The sequence below is a fragment of the Pithys albifrons genome, chromosome 6 (assembly GCF_047495875.1).
Source record: "Pithys albifrons albifrons isolate INPA30051 chromosome 6, PitAlb_v1, whole genome shotgun sequence".
NCBI classification, from domain to species: Eukaryota; Metazoa; Chordata; class Aves; order Passeriformes; family Thamnophilidae; genus Pithys; species Pithys albifrons.
The window spans coordinates 10,448,975-10,475,734 of NC_092463.1; the positions used below are offsets into that span (position 1 = coordinate 10,448,975).

At 37.7% G+C, this 26,760-nt stretch overlaps 1 protein-coding gene across 7 annotated transcripts in view; it reads right to left on the reverse strand.

Moving 5' to 3' along the window:
* Positions 1 to 661: 661 nt before the first annotated feature.
* KLC1 (kinesin light chain 1) overlaps positions 662 to 26,760 on the reverse strand; it is a 50,069-nt gene continuing 23,970 nt past the window's right edge. The window contains exons 5-16 of one of the 7 annotated variants that reach the window (XM_071557432.1): positions 24,844 to 25,069; positions 24,250 to 24,337; positions 23,446 to 23,547; positions 22,682 to 22,855; positions 22,442 to 22,541; positions 21,540 to 21,589; positions 21,386 to 21,453; positions 19,870 to 19,978; positions 16,496 to 16,633; positions 11,077 to 11,207; positions 6,430 to 6,496; positions 662 to 5,094 (exon numbers count right to left, since the gene is read on the reverse strand). In XM_071557432.1, coding sequence (XP_071413533.1) covers positions 5,029 to 5,094; positions 6,430 to 6,496; positions 11,077 to 11,207; positions 16,496 to 16,633; positions 19,870 to 19,978; positions 21,386 to 21,453; positions 21,540 to 21,589; positions 22,442 to 22,541; positions 22,682 to 22,855; positions 23,446 to 23,547; positions 24,250 to 24,337; positions 24,844 to 25,069 — 1,319 coding nt within the window. In that variant the 3' untranslated portion in view covers positions 662 to 5,028. Of the gene's footprint in view, positions 5,095 to 6,429; positions 6,497 to 11,076; positions 11,208 to 11,946; positions 12,582 to 16,495; positions 16,658 to 19,869; positions 19,979 to 21,385; positions 21,454 to 21,539; positions 21,590 to 22,441; positions 22,542 to 22,681; positions 22,856 to 23,445; positions 23,548 to 24,249; positions 24,338 to 24,843; positions 25,070 to 26,760 lie in introns of those variants that run through there. The other 6 variants (XM_071557433.1, XM_071557431.1, XM_071557435.1 and 3 more) reach the window with 6 other exon arrangements.

The window sequence follows — 26,760 nt, forward strand, 5'->3', positions numbered from 1 at the left end:
TTACAGACAGTATAATGCTCATCCTAGTACTAACTGGTAAAAAAACCAAAAACACAGAGATGTAGCTGATCATTGTGAGTCAGTCAGCCCCCACCTGGACATCAAAGCCTGGGCTCCAATCCCAAGAGTTTGCCTTGCTGTGTTCTGAACATGGATCATTCTGATACAAACCTTAGGGCTCAGTCTGCAATATTTTGATCATTCTTTTTTGCAAGTCAGCTGCTTGCAGGAATGAGCCATAAGCATTAAAAGTCAAATATGAGTCTGCCATCCAAGCCCCAGTGTACCTGGTGAAAAACACTTTTACCAACAAACTGAAATAACATTTCACCTTAGCAAGTCTTCCCATCATTGCCTATGTTGGTTCTTATTTAGCGGAGTCAGGGCAATCAGTTTGTCTCCTGGCTCATTATCACACATCCAACCTGCCAAATCCAGCTGCCCTCACAGCCATCAGTCACTCGCTCACTTGTCGGGGCTGAATGTTCATCTCCAGGTCCTGCCCCATCCCTCAGTCCATCCAGCCTTGGATGTCCACACACCACCACTGCAGCTTTGGTGCTGCAAACCCCTGGGAACGGCACAAAGTGCCTGCCTGCTCTGAAGTCTTGTGTCAAAAGTAACACTGAAGTTTTAATAAATGCAATTTAAGAACCTTCCCTTTATACAGCTTTATTCATCTTTGGATTTCACAACTCAGATTTGTATCTATACAAGAAAAAGCTTAAGTAGTTTTTACAAAGTTTTACATTCTAGAATTATTAAGTCTTTATCCTGCAAGACTACATTTAAATACTTTTCTACAATTTAAAAGAAACGTTAAATGACACTTGAGAAACTTAAACATTTTCAAATTAAACTACAGATCTGTGATGTATTGAGGAGGCCTTTTTTCAGCAGAAAGATCATATTCTGGGATCTTTGTAAAAGGAGAACCAAATTAATTTGTACTTGGTAAAGAATTCACACAACTGACCTATTAACAAATTTAAAACTTGCTAAAAAATTTCATTACAAGTTTCTTCAAATCGCAGTGATTTGCTACTGTGTTACAGATAACATTTGTGGAGGGTTATTTTCAGTGGTTTTATGGGGTAATACAGGCAGGTGAACTCTCAGTGAGATTTCATCTATACCTGTGAGGAGCAGTAATACCCAGAGAGATCAAATGCAGCATCTGAAACCCAATCTTAGAAGGTTTATTTATCTTTTTAAAATCAAATATAAAAGTCATGTACAGGGGGTGGGGGTGATCTCTAGAAGGATACACTGACATTACAAATGGTTTTCTGGTTTCACTGTTGGATTTGGGGTTTTTTTGTTGAACAGTTGGGGGGTGGGGAATAATCCAATGTAAATGTTTGAGATTTCCCTCAATTCTAACTATTTACAAAAGAAGTAAAAAGCCAGCGTACTTCTGTAAGTCGGTGACAATGACACTTCACAGCAGCACATCTTTGAACATTTATTCTCCGAGTACAGACTAACATGACCAAAAATGCAATTCTCTTAGCAGCTTTCAGACACAATACATGACCTGCACAACAAAACCCAAAGTAACTTAAACTCACCAAATACTGTAAACAAACTCAATGCAGCACTGCACACGTCTTCTTCTAGATATTTACAAGAGAAACCCACCATTTGCAAAATTTCTAGATTCAAATGGTATAATTTAAGCACAGATACTTCTCAACCTCCAAACCATTTTAATTTACTACCATTCAGGAGGACTTGTGTGGATGGGGTGTCATTTATTTTAAGGTACAAACTAGATAATGTGTCCAATGGTTTTTGTGTAAGTGCCTTCTTATCACTGCAGCACAGCAATCACCAGTACCACCATAGGCCAGTTATTCCTCCGTAAGAGGAGCAGATTATGAAACAGGTACATTTTACAGGAAAATTTAGTAAGGTCTAAACTCAAGACTAAATATTGCCAATGTTGGTAAAATAGACTGGCAGACAATCAGAGACAGAAGGGCTACAGGCAGCTTTCTATCAATAACAATTCCATGTATGATTCATTCCACATCCTGCTGTACAATCTGGGACTCACCACTGTTCAAAGAATCCAGAGGAACTGGCCTAACCTGGAGGCCTCATTATGTCTTGCATGAAGTTTCTCTTAACTGGTGAAGGACAAAAATGACAGATTAAAAGCACAACCACATTACCACGGCTGCAGTTTCCCTAACAAGAGTCTGTCACTTCTGAAACTCTTTTCTAGTTTTCTGTTGCATCAGAGCTGTTGAATTAGTTTAGTGCTGAAGACACCCAGGAACTACACAATTGGATATTCTGGATGTCGTCTTTATACAGACTGTTACCTACAACTGGAATAGAGAAAACCCAGGAAGAAAATCTTGTATAAAAGGGAACTGAGAAGCCCATCTGAAATATAAATGTACACAAACCATGTCCTGACAGTACCTCATTCATGATTCAAACACAGAGAATGTTGACTTTAACTTGTTTTTCCTACTTTAGAGTTCTCAAACTGCAAACAGCTCACTGGCTCCTAACAGGAAGGACTTGGCTACCATTCTTGAGGATTTATGGATTAAAGAAGTCTTGTAATTTGTCTCTTCTCTGAAAAAAATAGTTAACCTTTTAAATGTAAGAATTGTTTAATAAGCAGTAGCTCAACAACATAACCTTCCATCACACTTTAAAATACTATACAAAGGATTAAAACATTTAAAAGCACGGTATTAGTAACGCCACCAACAGCAACACCCTGAACAAGAAATTTCCCCTGCTATAACCATCAACACACCATAGTGTTGCACTGTGAAACTTCCTGTACACTGTCATTTGGCATGGTTACATAGTTTATGGCTATTTACATGGGACTGGGTTCTTTTGAGAGGTTGCAGAAAATAATTTTCCTTCAAAACTGAAAGATGAATGTGGGAAACATTCTTCAGTTTAAGTAATTCCTTATTACCGAATCAGTTCTGCGTCTGAACAGTTTTGTGGTATTTTGGAAGCCACGTTTTTGTGAGGCTCTCCAAGCAGAACAAGGCCCAGTGAGCGGCTCCTGCAGCAGGAACACTGTGCTGTTGGAACAGGGACTCCAAGGGGTGTTTGCAGTGAGTGTCCCAGGGCACGAGGCTGGGGCAGGGCTGTCCAGCTGCCTCCCGGCGGGAGATGGGACATGGCCAGCCCTGGCCTGGGAGCCTGGCCACAGCTCTGTGTGCAAAGCCAGCTCAGTCTGCCTTTGTGTGGAGTCTGTCTGCCAGTGGGGGCACAGAACATGCTTTGCTTTAGGGAGGAAAAAAAAAGTATTATATATTACATATTTTTTAATATAAAAAGCTCTTAATAAAAAGATTAAAACTCAAGGAGTTGACATATGAGTATCTACTGTTAAGATAACCGAGCAACAACCTGTTCCTGCTCAAGTTCATTAATGAATTGCACTACTCTGTGCTAAAACTTCTACATAATTATTAGCAGCATCATATCTCACCATTCCTAAACTGTCTCTGTAACAGGGGCACCACACACAGCTGTCTTTGAAGAGATGCTCAGATGGTACCTCCTGGTAAACATAGTTAAGTGCATTACACAGACACTTTTTCGCATCAGTTACTGTAACCAACTTAATACCAGGTGCAAACCCAGTCAAATACTTCTACTAACTACTAATTCTAATGACTTTTCACAGCCTTTTCAAATACTAAAACTTGCATATGTTCCTATATTTTACCTCCTTCAGCTGGCACTGATCTTGATGAATATTCCAGCTTTTCCCAAGTTAATTTTGTTCAGCATTTTCCAACTCACAACTATGACACAAATATATTTGTACACACACCGGTTGGGGTTTTTTTTCACTTCCTCATCCAACTTCACACAAAGAATTTTTACAAAAGAACAAAATTGCAAGCTTTATAGAAAAGCAAAAGGAAACCCAAATGTTTATAAAATCCTTAAACATACATAGTTCCAGCAGCAGTCCTGTATACAGACTATATATATATATCTATATCTCCTAAGTGGATTTAACATGGACCACACAGGTCACTTGCCACTTTTGGTGCTTCCACAGGGGCCATTAAAATCTGAGTGGTTGTTTGCACAGCAGCTACTCCACAGTGTAACACCCCAGTGTATAGCTGCCTGCTTCTGCTGTCACCAGCTCTTATGGAGAAAGGGATAAGTCTAAGGAAACATTGGGGCACTTTCACCAAACAGAGATTGTGAATTCCAGTGGCCAAGCAAGAAAGTCAACCTGAGGCTTGATGTGCCCCTGAGAGCTGCAGCTGCTGCTCTGGGACAGTTCAGTCCAAAACTTAAGTAGCTATTCTTCAACCACACAAGGTAAAAGTTGTTTCCATTTCTCCTGATGGACATGAACCATCCTATCTCCATTGATTGTGCTCTAAGACTACCATTAGCAAAGTTATGGTCACAGAGGTTGCTATTCATGCTATTTATATGTAACACAGCCCCAGCCATCACTTCTGTAAAATGTAACAGCTCAGTCTGGTGGTTCATCAGCCACAACTAAGTGCTGTTCTGCCAGCCAAGGCTTATACCATTACAAGGATCAGTGGTGCAAGGGCAAGCCAAGCCCCCCCCGGCACAGAATGCTCAACTGGAATTTATACAGTAATGCACATAAATTTATCCTTTTCTCATTCCAGTGCTCTACATATTTACTGCCACACATTTAGTTTTGCTTGCATTTTCAAACACTGCTGCATTTTGGTACACTGAATGTGTTTGTATTTTTACCTTTTTTTTTGGCTGCTGTAATAGTCAGATCTATTAAAGAAATCAATGTAAGTAGCATGAATGGGAGCAGTGCAATGAGCAATACATATCTATTGCTTTCCTTGAAAGAAAACACGCTGTGTTTAAAATTGTCCTTATTTAAAAAGTAAAAACAGCAGTCCATTGGAAAAAAAACATCTACGAACTAGGTGTTCCTATACACAAGGATGAGGAACCAAAGCTTTGAAGGTCTCAGTGCTTCTTTATTCACACAGGAATATTAACTAGCTTCTGTCCAAAATCTCAATGCGCCAAATCTGTATGACTGACACTCAGAGCTCGCGAGTCTGTCAGACAATTATTTCGTTCCTGTGTGAAGGGGAAAAAACAAACAAATACATTAAGCAAATGTTCAGATGGTTCAAGAAAACAAACAAAATTACTAGTTTTAACAAACAGAAACAAGCAAATACAATGAACTATTGGGAACTGCTCTTGATGGCAAGGGAGCTGCTTTTCCATATTCTAATAAACATCATTTCCCTCAACTTTCAACTAGCACTGCTGTAAAGTATATACACCTTTCCAGTCCTGATCCAGGCCTTACCAGAAATGCAAGGGCCCATTTATGGGAATTGCCATGAGTGTCTGTAGTGGGGGAACTACAAAAATTCACAAGAAGTGACAACTAATTTTAGTACCACAGTGTACACACAAACAAAAAGCTCCTGGAAGCCACACCAATTAAATACACACTAAGGATCTGGTCCAGGGGCATCCCGGGCATGGCACTTTGAAACACTGGCACTGTTGCTGCAGAGAATTGTGCTTTACCCTGCACTTTTTTTCTGGCTGAAGCTCACCCTAAGCAAAGTTATGCACACAGTTCCAACCACAGAAAACCCTGCAGTATGTTCCTTACAAATAATACAGTTACAACACCTTTACACCACTCAGGAGTAAAATGAGAGCCACACACTTTGGGCTTTCCTACTTCAGGACACACGGTGTCCTCACCTACAGTTTTGTTAGTACAGAAGCAATTTTATTTTCCTAAAATTAGTTGCAGTTACTGTGTTAGTGAAATGCACAGCAGTGTTTAGGAGGCAGAACATTGCTCACTTATTTGACAATCTAAGAAACAGCGAATTGTTAACAGGCAATGGGGAGTAGCACATGGGCACACTATGTACAGTTAAGCAAAATAAGTTTTTGTATTAGCAGAAGCACAACACAGATCAGACAAACTTTAGAGACTGCTCCTGTGCAACCTCAGAAACGACTGAAGTTGTGTTTAAGGGAACCTGATAATGTACAGCAATTAAGATAATTGGGCTCTTTGCAATAAAGGGGCTGAATTTAAAAAAACCCCGAGCTGAGCTTTAACAGTTCCTGCATTTTTAAATTGCTTTTACAAGAATGTAATATTCCAGTTTCATATCCACTGGAAGTCCAAAGACAGAGACTGCTTGGTATCATAAAAACCAATGCTCTTTACTGGATGGGCTTGAGCCCTTGCTTAAAATTAAGCATAATTCACAAAAGTGTCACAGGGTGATGCCTTAAGCATACACTTCAAACATCTTATTGAAGTAGGATCTTACAATCACTGTGAGTTTGTCGTCTTATTATTTATCACACTTTTTTTATCCCAAACCCTACTAGTGATATTTATTTTTGTAAGAGTATTGTAGGGCTTCTTACTTGAAAATGATCTTCAGTAGCCTTGCCACCCATGTTAAGAACATTCAGAGAACTGGCACGCTTCATGCTGCAACCAGGACAGTGAACATGCAAGGATAAACCGATCAGAATGGCTGAGAACTAACAGCTCTAAAAACACAAGTACAACCACAAGCAATGCACAGTTAAGGGAATGGAAACAATGCCCCAGAACTGATCTCAGGGACACCCCTTAAAGTAACTACAGAACTTCAAATATGTTCATATTCGTCTCTCAGTTACATGTAAACCCAAAAAATTACAAGCTCCTTAGAGCTTAAACATTTCACACAACTAATTTAATTCCAACTTGAAATAAAAATGTCAATTTTTAAACCCCATCAAATTCATACAATGGCTCAGCATTGATTTTTAAATAATTCTCAGTTTCAATTTTATGTGGCTTCTTTCAAAAGCATCAAAACATTCAGATAGTTTGGAAAAAAAAGTGAAACATAAGTACATTTGTCATGTAGGCAGCGTTTACCTTGGAAAAGCTACAACAAAAGTTAGTTTTCTGCCTCATTTAGGTAAGTCTTCACAATCAATTTTTAAAACCATTTTAAAATGCTTTATTTTAAACATTTCTAAGTGAAGAGAAAGAGGATGGTTGCTGCTGTTAACTCTGGTTGTGCTTTTGGCTTTACAACAACACTGAGCAGTGGTAACAAGCACCCTGGAATACGGTATTGAAAGCAAGAGGAGGAGAAAAATTAATCACCTACACAGGAGGTACTGACAGCCAAATATCACTGCATTAACCGCAATATCTACTGCTGTTTGAGATGAGGATTAATAATTTACCTAATTTTTACTTCTCAAATACAGACAAAATTTAATGAAAATATTTTGACATGTATGTAATGAAACTCATTATCAGCATCAGGATTCCTGTTATAGTGGTGGACCACCACAGGAATGTCTGATGTCCTTTATCCCAGTGTCTGTCCATTACTCAGAACATTCTGTGTTTGCTCTGATTTTGTCACTAACTCTTTAACTAGTTCAAAACTACCAAATGAGAGCTTTGAATGTGTATCTGATGAACAATTCACAGGACAAAAAAGAGCCCTAACCCTGCAGTGCTACCAACTGAGACAACTGGCCAATGTAACGTTTCCAGTGTCTTCCAGGAACATGGAAAGGTTTATCCATACAGATCACATTAGATGCTACCCAGTCTTCCTTTCTACTGAAGCAGGACTGCTAACAGTCCACAGCGGTGGATTCTCCGACCCTGGAGGTTTTTAAGGTGAGACTGGATGTGGCACTCAGTGCCATGATCTAGCAATCAAAGTGGGGTTGGTCCAAGGGTTGGACTTGATGATCTCAGAGGTCTCTTCCAACCCAACTGATTCTATGATTCAAGCACGAGCTTTAAATGCTTTCATAAAGCAAAGGCTTAGCAGGACAATGAGCCAGAACACAAACACAGACAACAGCTGCCACACATCACAGGCCGACTGGTTTCTCCTAGTTAAATCTGAATGTTTCAATAGCCAGAAGCACACAATTTAAAATATTTGACATGAGTGTTAGCAACAACAAAGCAAGGACTCATGCATGCTGTACACCTCTCATTTATTCAGGGTAACAGCTACAACAGAGGTTATGTATGGAAGTCAAAGGAAGTTAATCTGTAAAACAAACAAAATGTTACAACAGAAAGCTCTCCAAAAGAGCATAAAGGTTTATGGAAAACATTCCAGGGAAACAGATAATTGACCAGTAAAAATTCACACCCATATTTTAGGTTCTTGTTAAAGTGCCAATTAAAAAAAATTATTCACACCTGAAATAATTTAATTGTGGGTTGTTTTTTTATTTGTTTGGGTTTGTTTAAAGCAACATACTTCAGTCTGGCAAATGCACTTCTAATTCCCTCCATGTTAGAAACATAACTGTACAAAGGGCATGCAGTTGTTTTTCTGGTGCATAATGGAAGTTTGTTTTTCCCTTTTAAGCTGCAAATCTTAACTGTTCTGCTGTATGGTCAAAATTTTTGAAGCGAAAAAAAATAACACTAATTAAACAAAGTGAAATGATTACAGAAGTGCATTCTGAAATACGAAATATGTTTTGGGAATTACATGTTTCAAAGAACAGTTTTAAGATCTGTTTTTTCTCAAAAAGGCTTTTGCAGAATTGTGAAGAAACAATTTCCCTGGTGAGTTTTCCACTTTATTCTCTTCAACATTCTGTACTAAGCCAACAGCATGAAAACTAAGTCTTTCTTTCATCCTGTTATATTAGTGCATTGCTATTCAAGTATTTCTCACTCAGAAACACACCAGCCCTGTCAATTCCTGTTTAGAGAAGCAGAGTATAAACGAGAGGTGTAAATCAATTTCAAGATAAAGTCTTTCTAGAGACACAGGCAGGGAATGCACTGGTAAGGAGGGAGGCACATGAATCTTCTACCTGGAATGGCTGATTTCACAGCAAAAACGATTTACATCCATGCTATATCAGTACTGTAATATTCAGCTAACAAATACACTAAAACACAAAAGTCTGCATTATAAAAACTGAGTATCTCTTTTGTTAAACTCAGAAACAGAAAAAAATTAATTTTTTACTGAAGTTTCTTTAGAAAATGATTCCTTGGAATATCAATATGTACAGCTATGCTTCGTGATCTATAAAGCTGGTGATTAATACCAGCAATCTTTGCATTTGTTATTAGAACCAGCTAATATAAATTAGGATTTTAAAAGTCCGTTTACTACAGCAACAGAAATTATAATATTTACTGTCTTACACACTCAAAGTGACTATCTACATAAAAGCCTGTCAATGCAATACACTTATTTAAAGTTTTAAGATCAAATTACTCTTTGAGAACTATGGTGACATCTAAAAACCAAGAATATTTTGTCAGAAAGGGAAAATATTGCTTTGTTTGAGTCTGTTTCACACGACTGCTTTGATTTGAGGAAATCTCATCTGGTAATACAGACCCCACAATGTAATTACTGTTGGTGTGGGTAGGTGATTTTTACATGGCTCAGGTGACACAACTGAAGTGCAGACAGTGACAAGGCAGGCCCAGCTACACATCAGCATAGTTTCCTACACCTACAATCATGGGGTTTTCTTTACCTGCAGAAAGAGTCAGCTATAAATACTACAGAGAATAAGGAATAAACTCCTGGCTTTTATGGAACAGAAAACCTTGCCAGGTCTCACAGAAATGAGGAGAGAATGCAAAATTAGCTGTGGATATATCTACCTGTTCATACAAGAATATATCTGAACTATGATGTATGAACTCTGGACAGAACTGAACAGAAACAGAAAACCATCCTATAAAAATGCTAATACTGAAGACAAAGGAGGAAATCCCTTTTATTCAATTTTGGCTTGCCTTTGTTTTCCCTAAAGTATTTTACATTTACTGATTTCCTTCTTGTAATCACATGCTTTCCACAGTTTATTCCCAATTTATCATCTCAGAGGCAGTACTTAGTGCTGTATCAATAAATGCAAAGGGATTTTTGCATTTGAATTCTACTGAGTGACTGCATTATCAAGCCTCTGGCAGCGAAATTTTAAGTAAAAATTCCAAAGATCAGATCAGGCTGAATTTAAAACAGATATGCAAGGAAGCCAATTCTACATGTACTGCAGCTGTACATATTTTACAGCCACATAAAAACAGTATGGCAAAACTTCACTTACACAGTGAGAAGCTGCCTCCAGGTCACTGTCTCATGTAATATCACCACCATCTACCACATTACTCAGATTCAGTTCCTCCAAGTTCTCCAATATGACTGTTTTAATCGTAAGTTCACACAGTCACAGAGTTTCCTGTGAACTAAACGAGTCCCAGTTCTCCACAGCAAGGGCAAAAACCCCTGAAGAACTGACTGCAGTTATGTTGGGGGTGATGGGGAACACTCACAAGTGCTATTATGAAAAGCAGTAGGTGCATTTTAACATTTCTCTGCAGCAGTCACGATGAATGGTTTTATAGATTTATTAGAAATATTACATACATTGAAATCCACAATCATATGGTAAATAGGACACGGTGAGCAGTCAGACTCACTAGAATTTGAATTTTTACTACTGACTTCACTGAGGCCAAAATGTTAATAAGATGCATGACTAGGTTCAAGTTTTTGAACGTTTTCCTCTGCTCTCTGAGTTTTCCAAAAACAGAAACTGAGAAGGGCTCAAGTTGGTAATTCTCTTTACACCCACAGGAACATATACAGCTATATCAAGAATATATCAAGAATGTTTGTTGTGGGTTTACTGTATTCAGGCTTTACCGTAAAAATCAGTAACATTTACTATTCTCCACTGCTGTGTGAAAAGGATAATTTTTCAGATAGCTAACACTTATCAATGATTCTATGATGCTTTTGTAATCTCCAAGTAGCTAAAGAAGTAAAACAGAAAAAAATGTTAAAACTGAGTTAACTCTTAAAAGCAAATGTAATTCCTCAGATGTTACAGAACTTCAAGAAATTACTTCCTATTTATTTTCTTTTGAGATCTAACTCTGTAAGATATGCAGTTGGCTAAGCAGGGAAGGAAATGCTGCCCTAGGCACTACACTAGGCTACAGTGGGGGCACAGACTGAGGGCACAGCAGCACAGCTGAGAACAGATAGTTACCCTGGGTTCTTTGGTTCACTCTCCCGTGAGTTGCCTCCCTTCAGCTTCCTAACCAGCTTCTCACTGCTGCGTCTAAGGGAAGCACGGAGCTTGCTAAAGGAACCACTGCGCTTTAGAGATCCAGTGCCATCCTGAAAGAAATTGAATACATGTGAAACTGCAAGAGTTTGCTGCCCTCCCTCTAACATGGCTCAAAAACATTTAATTGATGAGTTATTATTTTTAATTGCTGTTAATATACACTTACACGATATACTATTACCTAAACATGTAATACCATTTAGCTATGACTTTACCAAAACAAAAGTGTTCCTTCTGAAGTGTAGTAAAGATTTCTAAGCATGAAGATAAGCCCAAGCCACAATTCACAGTAACTTATAAAACCCCACCACAGTAGTCCAGCAATTCACCACCACCATGTCACCATTTCATATAAGCACACCGTGGCTAAGAGTAAGAGCCCCAGGCAAAAGCATTCCATCAGTCTAAGAAAAAAATGTTTTATTCTTTCTAAACATCCACATCACTTGCAAACATGTTTAATTAATCCTAAAATTCCTAAACAAAAAAGTATTGCTGATCAGAAACACCTGTGGTCAAATTCTTGTGCTTCATTTTAACTTTCCATCACAGAAAACATAAAATACAATTAAATTAATTTTTCATCTATTGTATTCATGTTTTACACTGTTGTGCTGACCCAGAGAAACTTCCAGCTCACCAAAATTGTATTTTTAAATATTTTACTCTTAAAAAATCCCCAGGAGTTTAGTAAGATTAGAAGTGACCACTTTCTACTCCACAGAAAATGTAGGTGATTATGAAAGAAGAGTTGTAAAAGAAAAAAGCACTACTAAGCAAAGACAGACACCTGAGTTGGAGTGAGTTTATTAGAAGTTAGAAAGACAAATACACAAATCACTGAACACCAAGATTAGTAGAGAAAAGCATAATTGCCAAAATCTCACACAAAGACTAAACAGCAATGCTACTTTAGAATAATCATAAGTGAAGACATCCAGAGTTCCATATTGATGTTAACCATATAATAGGTCTCTAAATACATTTTAAAGCACTTGGAGAACATGCCTTACTTTTACGGGTTTGTTTTTTCTCCTGTGAAGATCACCATCATGCCATTTCAATAATACCTTGTGTGATACTTTTAACTACCTTTATTCCATAGTGAACAGCTACTTATAAAGGTCATTGTTACTTGTTTGGTTTTTTTTTTTTACTTATGTATTACACAGCAAATGGTTGTAATAACATTTTGTATGACTAGATACATATCCGGCAAAGCTACACATGTACAGAAATAGAAAACCAAAAAAGACACCAGCACTGGAGGAATGGCCAGTTTACAGGGAAGTGTAGCTCTGACAAGAATCTTAAGGGGTTTGCTAAAACACAGCAGTCAGTACTGAAGAGAGAAGTTAAAGCTTGAAGATGGTGCACGCCCGTCATGCAGGAGACAGTATAAGAATCACAAAAGGCATCTAGGCCTGTCAGAAACGGAGAGAGAAAAACTGAATGAAACTGTTGGGAAAAATTCAACAGTTTTGCATTTTGAACAGTTATGTTTACAGTATTTCTAGGTCACATTCAAAACCTTTGGAATACAGGTAAGTATTAGGAAGGCCGTGAAGTACAAAGTGCAGGCCCTTGCAATTACCAGAACCTACATCTTTATACAGTTTCACCTACACTGCTGATATGGGACTGACAGATGAGCATGACAGATGCTGTGCATTCTTTAAGTCACAATTTGTATATAATGCAAATCACCTTTAAGGGATGATAGCTTTAGTATTACATTTTGTCCACCAAAAAAAAAAAGATTATTTTTTCCAGCTGACATTAACACAAAAATCAAAATTAAAAATAAATACATGAATGAATGAAAAAGCAAGGAACAGAGCAAGGTGCATTCATTTCAGCTTTAACTTCTGTCAGGAATTTTCCTTGAAAGAAAAGTGCAAGAAGAAAGAGGTCCTCACCTAACCTCCAGACAAAATTCTGTTCATCCTTTAAGGAACTAGAATCCAACTGACCTGGGTAAATAAATGCAGTTTCACAACTATTTTTGAGAATATATCTCTGTGCATGTAAATATATATAATCCAAGTGGAATTTTCTCTACTTTCCCTAATACAGTGAGGCAGCTGACAGAATCCACCTTTAAAATAAACTATGGTTCAATTTACACACTTTTCTTCTTGGTCTAAGTACAGAGGCCATTATTGATAGGCTTAAGACACCTGTCTTGAGAGCCTTTACCTGCAACCACTTGAGCGAACAGTGATTAAAATTATCCTTGGAAACAGCAAAATGCCTTGCTACCAAGTGATTAGAAGATCACAATCTAAGTGAGTATTCCTGTTTCAGACTACACTACATATACTGTTCACACTTTTAAAAACAGACTTCAGTTTTGCAGGATTGATTAAATTGAAGTCCAAGTTCCAACATGAGTATTACATCACCTGAAAGGCTGAGTATTCTTACAGTCTACAACCAGCAATGCTATAGTAGTAATAGTGACCCAAAGAACAAAGGCAAGACAAATTTGGTAGGTAGAGAGTGTAACTCTAGAATAAACCTAATTAGCACATTAGGAGTAAGCAGACAAGCTTTTGAGTACTACAAATCTGAAATAAAAACATCAAACTCCCAAGTCAGACACTGACTGCATGATTAACAGACCACCTCTAAAACATGAGTTCAGGATATAAAAATATTTGTAAATCCAGAGTAAACAAACAAACCACAGGAGATTTTTATGGCAAAGTTAAATTGACCATTTTTATGTCATTCAGGATGACAGTCACCTTATTAGTTTGTTTACACCTCCCCACCATCACCATCTCCTGTACTTTGTGGTTGTTGGCTACAATGCCCCTCTGACTGACAGCTCTCCTCAGCTGTCTATGGGAGGGATGTTTCTGCTGTCACTGCACACCTAGAAATGGATTTATGTGCCCAACAGCCTGTCCTTGTGAAGGATATGGGTTAGAGTAAGAAACGATACCTCCTCACACTAAGAACATTATCTTAAATTAAGTATCACAAAGATGTTTAGCTATCCTGCAATGGGGTGGAAGATCAAGTTGCAAAAATGCCAGTTGCAGGTGCTACTCACTGCTATTTTTTATATATAAATGTAATAAGAGATGCAAGTCTTGGCCTTGCTACCTTAAATTTTTTAGGCCAACTATTTCTCTGGATGGAGCTTGTAAGTAACATGTAAACATGCACTGGAACAACCTCACTTAATGTGTCTGCTACAACAGTTCATGGCAGATTTGCTTCAGTAAGTGTTTCAGTTCTTTTCTAAGAGTGCAAGAATTTACATCAAAGCCTGTAATGCTTAATATGGATCACATTACACATGGAAGGCATTAATTACATCTTCCAACAAAATTTTTTTGTTGAAGTTTGTCACTTTATACACTCCACGTATTGTTTCTGACAGCCAAAGAGGAGGATTCAGCTTGGCCACTTCAGAAGAATCTAAATGGAAAGGCAGGCCTCTCTTCAGGCTCTGCACACAGAACTGAAAGATTCTACTACACTTTATGAACCAGAATATTTTGACTGGAGGGAACACACAAGGATGAAAAAAACTACACAATATAAAGTAGAGGAAAGAACATCACTGAGATAGAAACACTCGCAGGGTAGAGGGAGAGAGAGTTGCCTACTTCATGTAAAACATGTAATACAAAACACCTTCTCTTAAGAAGGGGAAAAAAAGAAATAACAAAGATGAGAATAAAGCAATGCCACTTCAGCACACTAAAGATGAAGGTTTTTTACCCTGAGATGTCAAAATTTAATTTTTCACATCAAAAAATTTTATCATTGAGTTTGTTTCAAATATTGACCTAGAAATACTGTCTAATGCTTTTCCCCAGAAGGCCCTTTCCATCCAAAACCTGCATGCATGCTTCATTAATGTCAATAACAGAAAAAAGTTTAATCCATTTAGAACACATAGTCATGCAAAGTACAGCGCAAATTAAGGGAGGAGTACAGTACACAGTTCTACTGCTGAATGGGCAAAATGAGAATTAAAAAGAGAGTTATCCAACCTGACTTTGGATTCATTAATGATGCAGTATTATTCACAATAGATGCTGATTGACTGTCTTGGCACTGAGAACGCCAATGCCAAGAAAACAATAATAAAGAGACAATAGCAAAGATGGAAGAACATTCTCCTTTAAGACTAAAGCACTCTGTGTTTTATCAAGGTTTCTTTGGAATGCTAAGCTTTGTCTCACATGGCTAACAAAAAGATGGGAGAAAAAAAGATTGCTACCCTAACAGAAATGAAGCTTCAGAACACTCAGTATTGCAAAGTAGGCTACTTCCCCTCCCACACAGCAAAAGCAACACCACTTTATAAACTACCAGAATATTTTCAGCAGAACTGCAGCTGGGAGTTAGTTACCAGTGCAATATCTATCCCATTGCCAGCAATGGGATAAAGCATGGGAAAGCTGATCACAGAAGCAAACAACTACATAAGCCAGACCAAAAACTGAAAGCTTGCACTGTCTTTCAAATTAAAGGAAAACAATGGTTAGAAAAATGCATATTTAATAATCACATTGTATATATGCTTTTACTCTACAATGATCGGTGTGACACAGTGAAGCCACTATATGGGAAACAAATAGGAACAAGCCTGACTCCTGTCAAATTTTAATGTGGGGAAAGTGGTATTAATTTCAATTAAGAAACATGAAGTCACCATCACATTGTTATGTGATGGCTTTGCCTCTTAAAATGGATTGTATAACAGGTGAAAAGTTACATTCCTTCCTCCAGCAGGTTGGTAAGGAGGAGATTGGAATTATTTTAGTGTTAGACTGGTCAGTTTAATTTACTTTGAAACAGCTAACACCCAAACCATCTTCATGGCAGATATTTTTTGTCACTCCAACTGATGCAGTATTTTTAAAGAAACATTTAAATTACAGGCAAATATGGCATCAAAGGGCTAAAAGCAAAAGTAAGTTAATTGCCAGAATATTTCTACCAGTAAAAAGAAACCACTGACAAGCAATTGTACACCAGACCACCACCAGGACACTCAATCAGCATTAAACAACATGCCATTAAATACAACTGCTTGGGATTCTTGCAGAAGTGTCACCATTCAGGACAAGGATGCTTTAAAATTTTAAAATACAACAATTTTTTTTAACATTATGACAGGCAAAACGTTAATTCTTCATTTCTTAATTGATTCTGCAAAATTACAAAATGCAAAGTAGATCAAGGGAAAAAATACCTAACCAAACAACCCCAAACAAACTACTGAAAGCAGGACAGGCTGGTGGGTGGACAACCATGTCTGTGAGGGTGGTGGTTTCTCTAGGCTGTGTTCTCAACTGTGTACTGTACTTACCCCGTTCCACTCTACGCTCATACTCACTTCCTCGCCTCCGTCAGGGCCACTCTCGTACTTTACCACATCCACGTTGAGGCTCTCTCGGCTCCGCCTTTTCTCTATGCTCTCAGGGTCATTCAGCACTTCAGCAACTCTCTGTTTGTGAACATTGTCAAGACCCTGAGAATTAGATAAAATGGGAAAAGGCTTTACCTTGTTACAAGCTGTATTAATCTACAACTTACACACTGCAGGAATCAACACAGTGTGAAGTGGACGGAGAGTTTAGTGGTTTGGGAATTCAGTGACTTGATGGTCTTTTCCTCCTTTCTTATCACTTGTCTAAGCCTCATGGTGTTTGTGTCACTTACCTTAAGCAATCTGGCCACCAGCTGAATATTTAAGCAATTTATAGACCACAAACAGTCAATGTAATAATTCTGTTTTCCACCTATCAAATGCTGCAGCCATCACCCACCTTAGGAACGAACACTGCGGGTGTCTGACTATCTAAAAAGTAGGTTGTGCTATTTAAAAATACTGACATATGACTTGGCACTACAGTATAACCTATCCTTCAAAAAGAAATCAAATACAAAATAAGCTTATAATAAACAGACTATATATATGGTCAATAAAATACATTTACTTTGTGTTAAAGAAGGCCCATCAACTACCAAATAACCCTTTAAATATCTTAAAAGTGCTGAAGTACCTTCTATGAAAACCCCGCACTAAAAACAAAGGCAAAATCTTTGACATAGAAACTAGAAAATAGCAAAGCTCAAACTATGCTTATTTTCAGTTTTCTTTACAACAAACCTACTTCACATCATAAACAGTATTTGCTGACAGCAAGAGATCCCAGATGAATTCCTTACACTTAAAAACATGTTCTACATCTGTTACAGTACAGCATTAGCAGCAAATGCGGCAGGGACCTGTGTGACAAATCCATGAAGTCAACCACAACACAGAAAGTGGAAAGGATGCCAAAATTCTTAAAAGTAAAGTGCAGGAATAACAATGAAACTTGTTTTAGTGGCAGGGAGAAATCAGGCTCTTGGTTCCCATAGAACTGTTTACTCCTAATTGAAGAGCGGAACGGTCCATCCTAATGGAATTCTTCACACAAGGAAGCACAAAACCAACACACAGTGATGGTGTATTTTCCCTTCCCCGTGGGTGCAGAGTGCAGACAGTGGCTGCAGCTCTCAGACAGCACAGAAATAAAGGCCTACAGCAGCTTTTGCTCCAATCCCCTTCAGCAGCACAGAGCACAAAGTGCATAAAACTATTTCAAATCACCACTGAGGAGGTGAGGCATCACAGACAGACTCCAGGTCTGTTCCAGAACTATCATCTCTCACTTATCTCACATGTGAAGAAACAAAATAATGAAGGGCCAGGAAACTGCACCCTCTCCATTTGTTCAATTCTATCAGGAAAGACAAAGGACAAAGAACACTGCTCATCTTCAAAAGTCTAGCACAGACATCCCACCCAGAAGCTAAAGCAAACCAAACTTGAATGAAGGAGAACAGAGATGTAGGGAAACTGATGCAGAAATGTAATAACCTGTGTGTTCCCCTTGAATGAATGAGAATAAAAAGTTAGTGTTAAATGCTGCCAGTAACACGCCACTGTTTCCTACATGTCTAAATCTAGTGCTGTGTGCACACTCATATATTATGGATTAATGGTATAATAGGTGGTATATGATGGAAAATGAAAATCTGAAGCTTGCTTAAAAATAAAGTGGCAGCAGCAAATCTCCAGCAGGCTTTAAGGAAAATGGGGACAAGGAAGAGCTTTTGCAGTGGTACTGACAAGCTAGAAGAGGGATGATTAAACAGGGACTCTAAGAAGAGACTGTCTCCAATAGCAAAAGTCTTAATTCCAAACATCAATGTCATGCTTCCCAGCAAAAATATGACCTTGAAAATATGGGGCTCTGCTTTTTAGATTTTTTAATATAAAAAAGGAAACAAACATAACTACAAGCTAAGTTTACTTCCAGGCTTCTTAATTACTATTACATTATGCCAATTTATCCTGGTTGTATTTGTTCATGCTAAAAAAGTTATTTGTGTAGTGGAAACAGTAAAACTAAGAACTAAAGCAAGTTATGTTAAGATGCAATACACGTTCATTTCTTATTTTCAAATCGCATTTGAATGAGACCCTCTGAAAATGGACCTTCAGTACAACTACATGAAAATCATCTTCAGTAGAAGAAAGTATCTGTGTCAACTATTCTCCCCCACTCCTTGAATTTTCTTTGCTGAACAACTTTTCTCCAAGATTTATGCTTTCCTCTTACCAGTTTTATTCCAATTCTTTGGCAAACACTCACAGGTTTTCCATTCTTTTTCGTGGAAGAAAGAACTTAGGCAACCTTATATCAAAGGAAGGTGTTGCTGAATTCACTAGAAGAGCATGAGGTTTGCCAGGAACTTTTTCACCCTCTCCCTTTAGCAGATATATATTATTATCAAACACTGTGGTATCATTCTTTTAAAAACAGCTTCAAATCAGTATAACCAATAAAAATCAGTATGTTGTCAATAAAGATATGGTCCATCAACTAAGTCCACTTACTTGAGTTTAAAATTTAAGTTTAAAATTCTACATGGACATATAAGGGAAATAACCCACAACAAAACAAGACCCTTCTTGAAAACATACAAGTCTTATTTCCTACTGTATAAAAAACTAAACTAAAACTGAACTGTCCAAGTTGTTTATGTGTTATTTTCTTATTTCGCTTCCCATTTTAACACTGACTGACAACCCATGTTTTTTTGTCCAGTCTTTTATAAAAGACATTGTATCAAATCATCCAAAAGGGAAAGAAAAAACAAAAAGCCAAAAAACCCCTCCAAAAATCAAACTCTCTTGTACCTTCTAAGAGAAGGGAGAAAAGGTTACTTGAACAGGAGATCTGAGAGCACAGACAGCAGAGGACTTTTCCACCTTAAAAGGAAGTCCCCACTTCAACTGTGATATCCATCCCATCAGTTTACAGAAGTAACAGAAACTGATGAGGTTTGCACCAGTCCCTCAGCTGTATGCAGAAACTGAGTATTTTTAAGTATGACACCTCTTTATTAAAAATAGAACCGACCACACAGTGTTTGCTGCTCTTCCATTTTCCACATTTCACCTCCAGTTTGAATCATATCCCCAGTACATGGTGTCACTGCCCTATCAATTAATCAGACTGCAAGTGTTAATAGTATCAGTTTTTCACCAGTGCTCTCTGAAATCAGAGAGCAACACCAGGCACTAAATAGCTCCACATTTATATATTCTGCAGCTATGACACTGAAGTTGAAAATCTGCATAACCACAAAAACAGAAACATCATCAAGGAGAATTTTCATACTTGCCTGTTTACGAGATCTCATTGCTGCCTCTTCTAATGTTTCAGCAGCTTCAAATTTGCCCTGTCGTCTGTAAAGTGCCCCAAGGTTCTTTAAAGTAGTTGTTACTGTTGGACTATTCAAAGAAAAAAAAGAATACAAATTTGTGTATGTATACATACATATATGTGTATACATACATATACACACACACACTAAACTCTTCTCAGTTCACTAACAAAAACTTAAGACAGTATTTATCATATTTTTGTACTAATTTATTGATGCTTGCAATACACTATACTGTACTTCACGTACACAGAATAACCTGCTGACCCCTTTCAAAGTGCATTAAGGGCTCACAGTGGGATTAGCCAACATCCCTGAAACTGGAGTGCTATGCTCTTGTGTTCCTCAGTTGCATCTCAAGGTGAAAATTTAGCTCTAGAGGAGTGTGTCCAACTGCATAATTGTGAAACTTCCAGCAAATATGCTTATTCATGCATACAGTGACCATTACTCTAGCATGTGTTAGTCACAGAAGTAATTAACAGTTTCTTTCATCAGCTCTTCTTTAATACCTATTTGCAGTTTCTATGCATTCAAACTGTGCTTGAATAACAAAAGGAAAAAAAAATTGCCTGTTCCATTAACAGGTCTCACACATCAACAAGACGTTTTTGTTTCAATGGCACAAAATTAGCTCAGTCACAGTATTGCTGTGTGAATTTTTGCTCCAGTAAGAGCAGAGAAAAGATCTTCTCATGCATTAGAATGAACTAGTACATGAAAAACAAACCAACAAAACACACTGCACCCAGAATTCAGGATGGAGGAAAAAAGAGTCAATTTCAACAGTACAAAGGTTCTGATCCTTTTCAAATACAGGCATTCAAACACTCAATAAACTTAAAACCCTCACTGATTATTAGTACTAGATGCAGGTTTTTACACAGATTGTACCACCTTGCACATTAAAAAACCTGAGGTAACGGAACAAAATTAAAGCAAATAAAAAATGCTTCACCAAGTATAATGCAAGCTGAAGTCCTTCTCTCTTACTGCACTTGTAAGTACAGGCTTTCATTCACACAGCTATATTCTTAAAACTTTAGAAACTCAAATAATGCTTAACTGTGGTGGCCTGTTTGCTCGTGCCAGTTAGGTAACTAAAGGCTCAGTTATTGGCAGTCTCTTTTTTAGCCGTCTCCAGAGACCTTGGTGGGGCAGGGAGGGCACACAGTCCACCAGCAACACAAAAAGAAGGAATGGTGACCTGTGTTGCCACATGAAGGACTGCCAAGAACGTTAACAGTTGCAATGTTATGTCACTTACTAGATCTAACCAGCCTAAACTAAAAGCAGTCTCAGGACTTGAAAATTGCTACTGTGTGTTCTGAAACCCAGTCTTGGGACCTGAATATTTAATACTGTAGTTTTTATAGTCCTATGCAAGCAGCTGGTTTAGTTTAATTTTTAAACATGCTTTAATCTGCCATAATGGGTATTGCTGCATTGTTTATCCTGTAAGGAAATGACCCACCTGTCAACTTTGCAAGCTTTGTACCAGCCACCATATTCTCCAAATGATGTGCCATCTTTTTGCTTTCCCTAGAATAAAACCATAGTTGAAGAAAAACTTAATTTTAACTTAAACAAGTAAAAGCTCCAAAAAATATTGATGACCATGGTCTTACTTTGCATTCTTCCCTCTCTTCTGCATGCATCCAGATAGGCTTATTTTCATCTGGTGAAACAGAAGAAAATATTTTACAGAAGAACAAAAGCACAAAGCATTTATTGTTAGATTTTCACCATTCTGAAAGGAAGTCGTGAACCAGGGAATTACACTATTACCACCACAAGAAACATACTGTCCATACTGCAAGCAGCACATAAATACAACATGCACCTCTTCTTTTACAGTTTTACAATTCTGTCTTCTTTTTTTACCTGATCTGAGAAACAGTTATTCTTGAGAAGCTTTGAAGTCAATATATACTGCCACCCATTTGTCATGTGCCTAGTTTTGTGCTAGAAAACATGCACTTATTTCTTTTATCACAACAACTGCTTTGACATCTACTAAGTGGTGCATATGCTACTGTCATGGAATGCCATGAAAATTCTTTACTGTGATTTAGAGTCAGTAAAATGCACGTGACTTCAATGTACAGTGTAATTCCCAATTTAAAGGTATTCTCCCCATTCCTTAAATGTATAAATGGAAGATTTGCCTTGACAATGTCTTTATTTATATCATTAATAGTCCTGCATTGTTTTTTCCTGTGACTGGAATGTGACATACATTTTTCTGCCTCCACAAAATACCAAAACTGGGTTCGGTTGGGCATAATTTAAAATAATTCATAAATCATAAACCTACCAAGTGCACCTCATGTAAGAAAAACTCTGCTTTTGAACCAAAAATTACTGTTGCAGCTAAAGGCTTTCTTATGATGAATGTACTTCAACCTATGTCCCATTTTAAGACCACCTTAAGCAGACACCACTTTTAATTAAGATACTTCTGACTTCATTTATTTCATAATAACTACAAACATGAAAGATACATTCACATCTAAGGACTGTTTCTTACCATCTACAGAGCCAAACTCCCGTTCATGAGCGCGAGTCAGAATCTCTTTGTATAAAGTTTCCGCTTGCTTAAACTTGCCCTGTTTTAGATAGCAGGATGCCTAAAAACAAAATACCCCCCAAAAGGTGTCAGCACACTGCTTTATTTATCTTTAGAAACAATAAATACAATACATGATGGATAAAAGTGCATTTCAATCACCAGAACATTTTTCTCGTATTTACTTTAGAAAAGACTTACCAGATTGTTCTTTGTTTTTGCAACATTTGGATCATCTGGTCCCAGCTTAGTCTGGTAGATTTCAAGTGCCCTCTGATAGTAGTATTCAACCTCCTCATATTTACCCTGGTTCTGGCATAGTAAAGCCAAGTTATTTAATTGTTTGGCAACATCAGGGTGATCTTTCCCCAGGACCTGAAAATTAAACATACTGTATTAAAACATTCTCTAATCACCACATCAGGGCTTAGAAATACCCTGTTTTATTCCTCATCAATTCGACATGAGGATGGGAAAAACAAAAGTTGCATTTGAAAGACAGGAAAATTACTCAATTCTACTACAGACTGAGAATGCTGCAGAGAAACCCATAAGAGGGATAAAGTAAGTACTAAAACAGCATTATATGGAGAATATTGTACAAAGCCTGAAGATGCAGGCATTCATTCTCATGGACTAAAATAAATACCCACATAGAGAATAATGAACTTTAAAAATTTTAATGATGTTTCATTTTTTAATTCCAACGCCACTGTCAAATCATAGACTATTTAGCTATCAAAGGGGAAATGGTAAAGAAGATTAATTACAAAATGCACAATTTAGTATATACTCAGAGTGCCCCCAACAGTTCTGTAGTACTACCAGAATTTCCTACTATTTTGAATTTCAGACACTGCTAACTATTGTGATTTATCTGGGAGATCTACCCAAACAAACATTAAAAAAATGTGCTCTTTCCCTCAAAAACATCCATTCAAAGGTGCTGTATTTGGCACTCATACCTTTTCTCTGATTTCCAGAGCTCGCTTACACAAAGGTTCAGCTTCTTTGTACTTTCCCCGTTTACCATAAAGTACTGCAAGATTGTTTAGAGTTGCTGCCACCTGTCAACAGTAGAGAAATATTAATTACACTGAAATTTGCTGGTACAAATACCTGACAAATTAACACCTCTGCAAGGCTTTGATGTTTTCTTAATCTTCCATGCACAGGGTAGATCTCTTGAAATTTGCTAATTAAACACATGCAACGGAGGAAAGAAAAACCTCCAATCATGACATAATTTTGCTTCATTTGTGGAAATGTCATTTAGTGCACACATCTTCTTCATCTGTTCATCTTTTACACAGGAACCTGTCACATCTGTGCTCAGAGCTGCCCTGCTTCCCACAGGCTGCAAGAAGTGAGGCATCACATGAATCCTTCAAAGGTTTGATTTGTGTTTCATTTACAAGCAGTACCAAAACAAATTAGAAGTGCCCCTTCAATCTGACTACAATAACGTGATTTTAGTAAGCAAATTAAAATCTTTCTTCACAAATTGATTTTCTGTAGAAAATCCATGCAATCCAAAATCAAGTATTTGGAAGTCATTCAATGGTGAAACCGCATCAAATATAATGCTCAAAAGGTATGATAAATATTTAAGAGAAAACAAAGGATGTTACATTGTGGCCTCCTACCTGTACTGTTTAAAGACAAGCCAGGTCTTACAAAACTTTCCTGTTGAGTTTGACATTAGAATTAGTTGGAAAAAAATTTAGTGAAATACACAACTAAAATTATGATATTGCAGGTATACAAACCGCTGGATGATCTTTGCCCAAAGTCTTTTCACGGATAGCCAAGGCATCATTCAGGAGATTTGCTGCATCTTTGTATTTGTTCTGGTCTCTGAATTTTAAAGAGACATAATTAATACTAGGAATTGAGACCAAAAAGTCCCAAAAATTAAGCTGACTCCACTACTGGCCTAAAGATGATACTAAAAAAGAAGAGTAACTGAGAATATATTCAGAAATAAGGATGTAAAAACCTGAAGGCTGCACCCATAAAGTCGTTTGCTGACTGAGGACTGTACTGGGCATGTACTCTTTTTACACTGCTGTCCAATTTCTACCTCTAGATTACCTCTAAGTGGGTAATCAAGGCATGCCCACTCACAAAAAAGCATCAAAAGCAGCTTCATTACCCAAGCAAAGGCACAGGCAAAAATACAGCACATTGTTTAAGTATAGGGAGACATGCAAATATTTCTGGAATATTTGTTCTAATAATTAAAAAAAAATTAATGAAAAACAGAATAGTCAAAACAAAAAGAGCTAGTCGGGACATTAAAAGGTTGTAGCCAAATACTAAGTATTTACTGCACTGGTATTTATCTATGTCAGTATACAAACCTGTACACCAAAGCAAGTATGTTCAACATAGTGGCAACATCAGGATGGTCATGACCTGAAGTCTTCTCCAGATCTTCAAGAGCTTGTTTACAGAGAGGCACAGCAACCTCATACCTCCCTTGGGAAGCATACTGAATAACAAGATTATGAAGGGTCCGTAATCTTGCTGGAATTTCATAGCCACCTTGTTGGGCAGCAGCTGCTGCACTGCTGTGCTGCTGTTGAACTGAAAGAAACCAGCAAGGTTTCAAGTTGATTAAAAGATTGCAACTAAAGCATCTTACTGCTCAATGATACAGTGAGAGCCACCAGATTTTATTTCTTCAATAATCTTTCTCAGTGTTAGTACTAGAGATACTTCACAGCAGTCACATTGCCTTGAACAGTGACAGTGAATATGATTTTTTACTCTTCATATTTTTTCTAGTCCGGCATTAATATTATTTTACAATTCCAAAGGGCCAAATGCAATAAACTAATGAAAAAAATAGGAAACTATTTCAGCTTATCAAACCACTAACAGTTCTCAAGATCATAATTTTGCACTTAAAAATATAGTTTCCCTATGGAAAGGAACACTTAACATAGACAAGTTGAATACCTGCAGAAAAGCCCAAATGAATTGCCCTTTTTCCTTTATTCTCCTCTAAACATACAATTTTTTTCTGTTTCCCTTTGTTTGCTACGTCAAGGAGGTTGGCAACATAGAGGACTGAAGCACCTTGGATGCCAGAAATAACAGCTGCCAGAGCAAAAGGCAGTGAGTCATCAGAGCCAACATTTAGGTTTTACTCACATCAGGCTTAGCCAGTTATTTGCCAGGGGGTCCTACCCTTTGTTTGTTGCAACCCTCACTCTCCCACTGCCCAAAAAAACCTACTACTCCTTTTCCCTGAGAGATTTATGGGGAGATTTAGAAAATTCCTGCTAACCCATTTTCATTAAATTCTGGAGAATGAACAGCATAAGGGTTCCAGCCAAGGGCCTGACTTTCTTCTGTCCTTTTTATTACACAAAACACCACTCTCACAGCGAGCGGGGGCCTTTTTAAATCAGTGGAATCACACAATTCCAAGCCTATACCCACAATCACTGCCTACTAAGGCACTGAAGCATCTCAGTAATTTTCTGGGAGGTCAGAGAATTAACACGTTACTTTCATCTTATGTAAAGCAAAATAAGGGAGACTACTATGCAGATATACAGAGAGCTTTGCTACTCACATTTCCTACTACAAAATTCTAGGGAAGGATGGGCTAAGGAGGAAGTTTATGACCAACAATAACCTACTGTAAACTCTTCAAGCCACCCTTTCATTGCTGGCTATGGACAGCATTACCATGCTATCAAAAATGCAGTGTACCTTCTGTGCAAGCCCATAAAGGAAATCTGAAACTCTGTGGGGTTTGTAAAGGTGGTCACTTCAGACCTTTTTCCTGAAAACATCTGTCTACTAAGAATCATTCTGCTGCTATGCACAGCCTTACACCCACCCAAACCCCACATTTTACTAAGCAAGGCATATCTACAGATAGCTTTTTTCACTCACACTACCAAACCTCTACCTCAAACTCCACTACATACTCCTCAGTCCTTCTGACCTGAAGACAAACAATACTTCCAGAATGAGCAGTAAAACTAAGGCAGACAACCTCAGCAAAGGACTATATGAAAAAGATTTCATACAGAAACCTACCATAAAAATCCTAAATCAGACCATTAAAAAGGTCATTAACAGAATTCACCATCTGGTCACAATCCACCTCAGTCACTTGGAACTAACTTTTTCCATTCTGGGGCCCACAGGAGAGACTGTGGGAGGAATTCTGAACCTAAGTCAGCCTGAAGATCTTTAAACCAGCTAGTAAAGTCTCTTTAGAAACACAGGCCCCAGTTCTGTACACATCAATGTATAGA